Below are 9,361 nucleotides of genomic sequence, written 5' to 3'. Positions count from 1 at the left end.
AAGAAACCTTTAGATTAGATTCACAGCCGAACTTTGAAATAGCATTAGGGTGGTGACAATCCAGAAGTGCTGACCTGAAGGGTTCAGGCAAGCCCAGAGATGTTTTGAGACAGGTACAGTACAGGCTAGAAGGATTTCTCTAAGGAATGAGCTGGATAGAGCTGGTCCAGTCTTCCAGATGGGAGAAAGGAGAATATCAGCCACTCCCTAATCTTCTGTGATGCAGGGCTTGCTTTCTTAATTCCCCTGCTCCAAGAAAGAGCAAGAAGACACGCAGAAGGATTTCATGCATGTGTTATGTTATGTCTTTGATAGAAATACACTGATGTAGAAACACAGTTCAATACATTCAGTCTTTCTCTAAATCTCATATTTGAATGGGTTCTTTTGATTTTCATGGGTAAAGCCTGTTTTAAAATTGAAGGAGAAAACCACAATGATTCCTCAGCAAAGGTAATCAGGGAAGTTTTTTGCTCAGGAATTGCTGGTACCCAAGGTACTCCCTTGGATTTCTCTTCTGGGCAGCATGTCCTCCATGAAGGAGCAAAAACTGCTGTCCCTCGTAGCAAGCAGTCTGTAATGCTTACAGGAGGGAGGATTCACTGCTGTCCCAGGCCGGCCAAGCTGCCCAAAGCAGAGGAGCTCCAACAGTGACCTTCTGCAGAATCAGACTTTTGGCTGGATACTGCCTTTTAACTGCCAAGATACCTTCTAAGTTAGAAAGGTTATGAATAGTTATTTCTGTATTTGCTCTTAGCAACACCTTCCTGTGTTGCATACAGGTAAAACCTTATAAAATGAAGGCCTTGTTGCCTTTGGAAAATCATGGCTCAGGCCTATTACTTCTGCTAGAGAAGGACTGTGGGAAAGAGGCATAGCTGAATTAGAGGTAGAAAAACATGCTGCATGATTATCGTGTGTTCACCCAGTGGTGTGTGGTGATTGGCTGAATTAAGCTTGTGCTTTAAAACTATGTAAACAGCTAAGAAACTATACAAGACGCTGTGTGGTATTAAAGATAAGCTTTTTGCCTTCTGAATGGAGTTGGTGTGTGTGATTCGTGAGTGTCGCATCTGTCTCAACTGTGACATTTCTGATCACACATGTAAAAGGAAAACTGGTGCAGCTATGACAAAAGCTGATGTTAAATGGCCTTCTTGTGATCTGGTCAGTTTTCCTCTGGCAAGCCTTTCACATTTTGTAGATACCGTCAAGGTTAATGCTTCTTTTGGTGTCAGTCTGTCACTTTGCTAATGCTGGTTCCTTAATCTAACTTTTTTTCCCCCTCCTCTTTAAAGGGAAGAAAAATATGGAACAGGTTTGCATTCACTGGAAAAACATTGTCCTTCTCCTTATGGCACCATCCCTGCCATGTCAGTGTCCTAGCAAGGGGCATTCTCCCACTGCTGGCAGTCCCATTGCATAGCACAAGGCTTAAACACAGGACACAATGCAGTAATCCTTTTCAGGTGTGTTTTCTTACGGAATTCCTTTGCAGCAAAATAGTAGAAGATGGCGTCGAGGCAGCAGTTCAGGTTGGCGAATGTCATCGACACCTGGAGGAAGAGGCTGATGGTCTGTTTCAGACTGCAGTCCACGATCACGTGCTGCCTCACCAGGCACTGGAGGCAGATCCCAAGGTGGACGGGTGTGAAGCACACCAAAAACACCACAAGGTTGATGATGATTACTCGTAAGGAGCCACTTTCTTCTACCTTCTTTTTGACTTGACTTTTGTGATTCAGAAGAATCCAGATGGTTTGAGCAGAGCAGAAAACCATCACTGCGAGTGGGATCAGAAATCCAAATATTTCCACAGAAACAATTAAGGGGACACTCCATGTCTCGTCTGACATGTTGTGAAAGCATGTAATAAGATCCTTCTTGTGAAACACATATATAGGGGTGCTGCAGATCCAAGCTACTGCCCAGATGACGCAGCAAATCAAAACAGCACACCTGGGGGACTGGTTAGCTCGACCTTCAAAGGGGTGCTTTATGCACCTGTACCTGTCGACAGTGATGCAGACAATGATGAAGATGCTGGTGTAGGTGTTGACATAATAAGGAGCCTGTATGAAGGAGCACAGCAGCCCAGGCACCGTGGTGGCAGAGGAGTACAGCTTCAGCGGCAGCGAGAGGAGCAGCAGGACATCTGCGAGCGCCAGGCTGATCATGTACACGGAGGTTTTGGTCTGCTTTCTCCAAAAGCAGCAGAACACAAACAGGGCCACCGTGTTGAGAACCAGCCCGAGGATGAAGGTGGGGATGGAGATCCCCAGCTGCACGGTCCTTGCCAAGCTGTCGACGGCTGTAAAATTGCAATTCTCACTGTTGTTGGTCATTTCTCCACTGAAATGACAAAGACAGCGTGTTGGAAATGTATAAGGCTCACAGTTAATGATGTGATAAAGCCAAACCAAGATGCTTTCAAACACAGTTCTAGAATTCTTTGGTTTTGAGCTGGACACTTGGTCAGCCTTTGTCTATTACGGAAAGTGAAACCTTTCAAGCACAGAGCTTTCTATTCCCACTTTGAGTGCTTTGATATGTTACAAGGAAGTCTGATTCTCAGGGGAAAGTAGTCAGCATCCACTGATTACCATCCCATATACGATAATCCCATTCAGATATTGAAGAGACTGACTCCTTCAAACACATATTTTCAAAAACTCTAAAGACTACTGGCTATCTCTAATAATTTGTACAACTGTTGAAATTTCCCTAACACTTATGCTTAGTTTTTTTGCTGCACAGAAATGAATGAAATTATTATTCCATATTAAGGCATGTTGATCTGATAGCTGGAATTTTACTCTTATACCTGAATCCCCATGCTGCAGTAGCTTTTTGCTGATGTGCTTTTACTGCACCCACATTTATATGATATTTTCGTTTCATACAGTGCTTATATCCAATGCAGTATTTTAAAAGGTCAACTTAAGAAGACTGATCTTTTATCTAGGTGCAAAATGAGTAAGTGTGTTTTTTCACTTATGTTTAACTTTCAGCATTCTTTAAATTTGGGGTTTGCACTTTAAATTTTAACTGATTATCTTAGATAATCCAGCAAAGATTAGCAAATGGAAGCCATGACATCTTCATAATGCAATTCTTAAAAAAAAAATTAATTTGTCTTGAATAATTGTTATCACTGTTCTTAAAAATATATGTATGCTTTAACAAACTATGCCTTAAAAGTGCTTTTTTATAACCTCTTTAAATCAAAGTCACAAAAAGTCCTAATAAAGCAGAAGAAATTGGTAGTTAAAGTTCCCAGTCCAGTTCAGCCAACCAAGTAGCTCGAAAGAAATTTTAGGAGTAAGTGAAGATGTTTTAAGAAGATTTTGATCAAGACGAGAATCTGTGCTTTGGAGGATGTAAAGTACAGCACTGCCAAATGGAGCCAAATTTTGCTAAAGAAGCCAAAAAACAATTAGTGAAAGTTTTTTTTCTCTTTGTGTGGCTAAAATAAAATATTTTAAATAATAGAGAAACAGAGAACAAATAGATCTGCTAAAAATTAACTGAGGAGATAGATAGCCTTGCATTTTGCTGACTCTTATACCACTAATTTGATGGGAATGCTGACATTGTGCTGGAGGTCAGAGGTAGGATGACTTGTGGGAATCAGTGAGTAATAATGGAAATAACTATCTGAACACAGAATGCACTCAGAGCTTAACATGCTCATATTAGTGAAACAGTTATTTTCCAGCTCAGAGTACAGAAAGAATAGGCACATAAAGCTGAAGGTCCAACTCAGTAATTGTTATGAAGTATGGATATTATTAGTGTGGCTGGAAAAAGGTTCAGTCTAGTCTATCTGTTGAAGGAAAGAGTGTCAAATTTGATTAAAGCTATTCTGTAACTGTTGAGTCTAAGCTTCACACAGATTTTTAAAGAAAACTGCTAAATAAGTCTTCGATAGCTCTTACCAGACACTTATCTTTGATGAAGTATCTGCTTTTTCATATAAGGGAAAGGTTGAGAATTTCAGGCACTTGCATTTTAGCAAAGTGTACTAGAAACAACTGAATAGCACTAGAAAAAACAGGGTTTAGAACAAGGGCTGTTCAGTAAGTGGGGAAATGATTGCCTGGAAGCTGATGAGGACTACAAACAGACTGGATGGGGGTTATTAAGGAGATGCACAAATTCACTGAGACTGTCCTTGGCTGTGTTTCCCCCAGTGACCCCACTGTAAGAGTGAGGGTGACCTCTGGGGAGGTGCTGTCAGTCAGGGGCTGGGTACCACTGCTACCTGCAGAGAACTGGACAGAGCCACATGAGCTGGGCTGTCACAGTGTTGTGAACTTAGGAAACAGCAAAAGGAAAGCTGGATGTTATCAGTGGATTTATCTGTCAGAAATGAGAACAAAAAAACCCCTTGGTTTGGTCATCAAGATGAGGTTAAATCAATCCATTTGAGCCAGCAATATGTGGCAGCTACTTAGAAAATCATGTGTTTGTGGTATGTGAAAGAATCACACAGAACAGGGAGCTGAGTTGGTGCTGTGTGTTCAAGGGATCATTGTAGGCAGATGCTGCTGTCACCGGAGGGCAGGACAGGGAAGGGGACACGGGAACACGAGCTTTGGTGTGAGCATGGGTACCCATGCAAGGGCACCCATCTACCTGGGGAAAAAATCAGGCAACATGAAACATTTTGGGGTAGTGACAACACTTGTCAATCCAGCACTTTGTGCTTTGTAAATGTAGCAGAAAATTGTGCATGATGACTCTTAAAAGCCTGAGGTTTGGTGCTACTTTCATTGTATCTCTAGCTCACTGAATGCATTTTCTTTAGAATTCATTGGTACCAAATTGCATGTAACATTACTCCACAAAATTATAAATTTCGAGAAAAGACAACCTTTAAATTGATAATTGTCTGATTGTCAAAAACATGATGGTCTTTATCATTTTAGTCTCTCAAATTAAAAATTTACATCTTGAGCAATCCATGGGAATTGTTTGCAACTGTTCTAGACTAAGTAATGTTTGCTCAGAGTTACCTGAAGAATCATTTTCATTGACAAATAACCTTGTAGTCATTTCATAAGCATCATCTTTACTGCATTGTCCAAATTATTAGTAAAAATACTGATAGTACTCATCCTGAAAGATACTGAACTGAACCAGAGACATCTTTCCTATGTAGTAGACACTGATTAGTATCTCGGGGGGTACTCACTAATCATATAGAAGTTTTTTTTTAGATGATTCATACTGATCATGTTTCCTTTGCATATGAGAATTTCTTTAGAGGTAGTGTGTGAAACCTGTTTTGCCCTCCTACACCCCGTCTCCCATTGCTGAGAGTGTCAGTGAGGAAGTCAAATTACTTCTATTTCAGTCATTCTCAGATTAATCTGTGCAGACTTTTACCTACCACTGAGTTGAGTTCTGTGTGCTTGCAAACAGATTCTTTGGTGGGTGATTCCAATATTTCTTTCAAATACTAAAGCTGGGATTAGGGATCTAGTTTTCCCAACTCCTTCCTTTCCACCTTCTTAAGAGAGGTACCACATTTGCTCTTTTCCAGTCTTCTGAGGAAAATTTCTCTGTCCTCAAAAAGTTTTTTGAAGGAATCTCCTGTGGCTTTAGGATTGTTTCTGACAACTCCTAGAAACCAAAAGATAATATAAGAACCTGTGATTTACAGTACTCAAAAGAGTGTGTCTTAGCTGGTCCAGCCTCTGTGTCATCGCTGCTTCGTTGTCAGTTTCTCCTGCTGAGGATTTTCCACTTCCTATGAACTCGTTAAACATTAATTGGGTTTACCCATAGCAGGAGCTTGTGGTTTAGTGAGCAGCAAAGGTGATCTGACCTAGGAAATGAACAGCAAGGTTTTACAGTAATAGCTCTGCTGTTTTTTTGCAGGTTTTTTGCAGTACAGCAGAATTCACAAATAGTTTCCTCTTTGCAGCTTGGATCTGAGTTCATCTGGCTCTAGTTGGGGTTCACACAAATCTGTATGAGAGCACAGATGAGGGATGTTACATTAAGGGTATTCTTATCCATGAACGCTTCATTAGCAAAAACATGTTTTGTTTATATCTATTTCCTAGAACATTATTCATGGTAGAATATAAGTAGATATAAGTTATTCTCTCGTGGATGTACTTGAGAAGAGTAAGATGGCTTAGTGCAATGATGAGCAGCAGGTCCCACAGCTGCCGTATATTTCATCTGTAGCTGGATAATTTTTTACCATTTGTTTCTAAGTATTTTGATTACAACAGAATAGATTTATATTTATCACTAAAGCAGAAATCTTTCTTTCTGCTCTAAGCTAAGCAACACTACGTTTGATCTTATTGTTTGAACTTTATAAGTAATAATCATCTAACCAGGCTAAAAATAGTGTCTACAATCAATGTTGCTATTAAATTGTTGGAAAAATAAAAGTCAATAACTAAAACAGGAATTACTTTACCTGAGCCCCAGCAAGCAGATCAGCAGCATTACTTCAGTCCAGGTTGTTCTACAGAGCTTGAGAATGTTGTCTTACAGACCATGCCTTACAAGTATTCTAAGCGGCATAACCAACCACATCCTTCTCTTTTTTTTTTCCCTGTCTCAAGATACACTATGTACTTACTTATATAGGCAAGTGAAGGTGGAAAAAGTGTAAAGATTTGAATCCTCCACTGTTTTCAGTCAGTAGTCAAAATAGGGTGGGAAGCAATTCGTCTCTGAAGTCAGGGGGTTCGGCGTGGCCTTTACCTGCTGTGATGCAGATGAGAGCTTTTGTGAGCTTGTGGTGGCTACCTCCAAATTTCCAATTATTCCTTGATCTGGGGAGGAGCTGGAAAGTGGGAAGTTGTAGGAAAGATTGTAATAAAAATAGGATTTCTTCCCCCAGCTTCTGCTCCATTTGCATACTGGAGATCAGTAGTCAAGTGCTCAGTGGCTTTTGAGAGATACAGCTACTTACACACACGCAGCTGTTAAACTATTTAAGGGGTATGTGCCAGTTTTAGCCAGTTCAGGTGTATGATTCATATCTTCAAGTTGGCAAACAAATGTTTATCTCTGAGAAGACTGAGGTGTATCAAGAAGCAACCTAGTGCCTTACATGTAAATTACACAGTAACCAAAATACACTTTTCTTGAGATGAGCTTCCAAGGCTTTCTGGAACCTCTCTGGCTGAAGTGTGAAACTCACTTGCTAGTGCTGACAGCCCCTCTCCTTACGTGTGGACACACTGCAACCCTTTTGTAGAAAAATACAGGAAGAAATACAGCTCTAAGTGACAGTTTTCAAACTGCAACCTGGCTTTGGAGGTAATTTTGTCTTTCTATAGAAAAAGTAGCATCAGCTTCGTACCACAGGACTAGGAGAAGAAAAAAATCTGCAATTTTCTTCCTGTCTCATCTAAAAATGGGATTTGGAAAAAAAAAAAAAAAGCAGAACCCTAAACAAAGTTTAGGTAAACCTCCTCAGAAAATGGTGAGGCAGAGGAAATGAAAGCAATATGATTCATAGCATTTGGGAAACACATTCTGGAATTGGGAGGTTTCAAGGGCTTTTCAACTTCTGTCTTTTCAGAACTATGGCCTAGCTCCAGCTCAGCAACAGACTTAAATAAATCTGGAGTCACAGAAAGAAAGCTAAGAGTGCACCTACATATTAGCAGAAAAGAAACACCCTACAATTCTGAGTGACTTTTGAACAAGTTATTCTGTGTCATGTTGCACCTGAAATGGTTGAAATGGGTTTGCTTCTTTAATCTTCTCACCACAGGCATGCTCCAGACTTAGCTTAAAAATGAATTTTAATACTTTGTGCTGCCTTCACTCCCAGCACTAGATTCATTCCTTGTGGCTCTATGAATTTCCCACTCAGTATCACTTGATGCCTCAGACCTAGACAAAAAAATCAGCATTTCTGCACACATCAACCGCATGTTTGCTAAGCTGGCAATTTTTTTGTGATACATGTGGGTTCATTGATCATAAGTGAGCATGTAATTTGTTGGTGTGCACATAAATCTTCCTTTTTCAGGTTGGTCTTTTTGGCCTAAATGAAGACAACTTCCATCTAGAGGATATTTAATGAGAGCAAGTTGTGAATGACTCAGTCCCAGGCTGGCAGATACATTATTGGCTGAGAAATTAGGCTTGTTTCTCCCCACCCTTGGTGATTGCTTTTGAAGTTTCTCAGGTGCTATACATGAATATGCTCAGCAGGAATTACTTCAGTGAATCCTTTGTGCTTCAGTGCCTTATCACCCAGCACTGCTGCTTGATAAATGCTGTATTTTGGGCATTCAGGTGGCTGCATGGCTCTGAAGTTTTTAATGGGAAGGAGAAGGCCTTCAGGTTTTTTTTTAAGTAACCACTAAAATGTTCTGAGTGTATCTTTTTTTGTGCTACCTAGAGACAGGAATCTTAACAACTTTATCTGTTTCCCAGTATTGTGTTCCAATTAGCAAATAAATAGTGGCTGGAGGAGCCATAATCCAACCAAAAGGAAGTGTATGACCAAAAAATTCATAATGTTTATGGCAAAGATGAGTAGGGTTTTCTGGTTGGTTGATTGGTTGGTTGGTTGATTGGTTAGTTGGTTGATTTTTAAATGTTTGCTGAACTTTCTCTACTTTTTATCCTCTTGGTGCCATAAGTGCTGCTCTTGCTAAGTCAGGCACCAGCATTTGCTGTTTTCAAGGAATCAAAATCTCTTTCAGAGGAAACATGTTCATACAGTGCAAAACCACATTCATTTGCATTACACCAGCATGAATTCTTCTGCTCTTTTTAAGTGGAAAATATATCATAGCAGCTTTGAGGTCCAACTTTCACAAATGTCTAAATTAAGTGTTTGCTTGTACTCAGTGGCCAGAATGGAATGAGTTGGGCCTCAGACCTAGAATTAGGATGCTCAAATGTAAATTAATCAAAATTCAAAGGAAGGGTTCAATGTATTTCCGGGCCATTCTGAATGAATGTATTATTTGTTCTCCCAGACAGCTCTAAAATATCATCTCAGATAACAAGACTTAATCATCCAGAGTAAAATGAGTCAGGAAAAGACATTGCTCAACAGAGAACTAGGAGGTGAATAACAAACTGTCCTTGTGAAGAGTGCTGGGTGCAGTGGGGAATTAGAAAGCTGATGAACTTATATACACCTGAGTCTAAGATGTCTTTTATGCTGTGCTGTGAATGGTTTCTGATATTTTGGTGTGTTTTTCAAGGTTTCAAAGACTGCATGGCCATAGTGAGTTAAGCTAACAAGTCTTGTTCTAAGCAGGCTACCACAGCTTGCTACCCCAAAAGGAATTTGCTGCCTTCTTTTAAGAGGGGAGATCCTGGAGACTTTATCTAACTCCAGCTGAGCAGCAGAAAAGCC

General features: G+C 40.2%; 1 protein-coding gene across 1 annotated transcript; it reads right to left on the bottom strand.

The window, feature by feature from the left end:
* Positions 1-1,382: 1,382 nt before the first annotated feature.
* Positions 1,383-2,345, bottom strand: GPR55 (G protein-coupled receptor 55). Its single transcript, XM_069023860.1, has one exon. It carries the CDS (start codon positions 2,343-2,345, stop codon positions 1,383-1,385), a length of 963 nt encoding a protein of 320 aa, XP_068879961.1.
* Between the last annotated feature and the right edge of the window lie 7,016 nt (positions 2,346-9,361).

Source organism: Aphelocoma coerulescens, chromosome 9 (assembly GCF_041296385.1).
Source record: "Aphelocoma coerulescens isolate FSJ_1873_10779 chromosome 9, UR_Acoe_1.0, whole genome shotgun sequence".
NCBI classification, from domain to species: Eukaryota; Metazoa; Chordata; class Aves; order Passeriformes; family Corvidae; genus Aphelocoma; species Aphelocoma coerulescens.
This window is presented reverse-complemented; position numbering and strand designations above follow the sequence as displayed.

What these genes read in the sequence shown, in the direction of transcription:
- GPR55 (XM_069023860.1), bottom strand. Translation starts at nt 2,345, where the DNA reads ATGACCAACAACAGTGAGAATTGCAATTTTACAGCCGTCGACAGCTTG.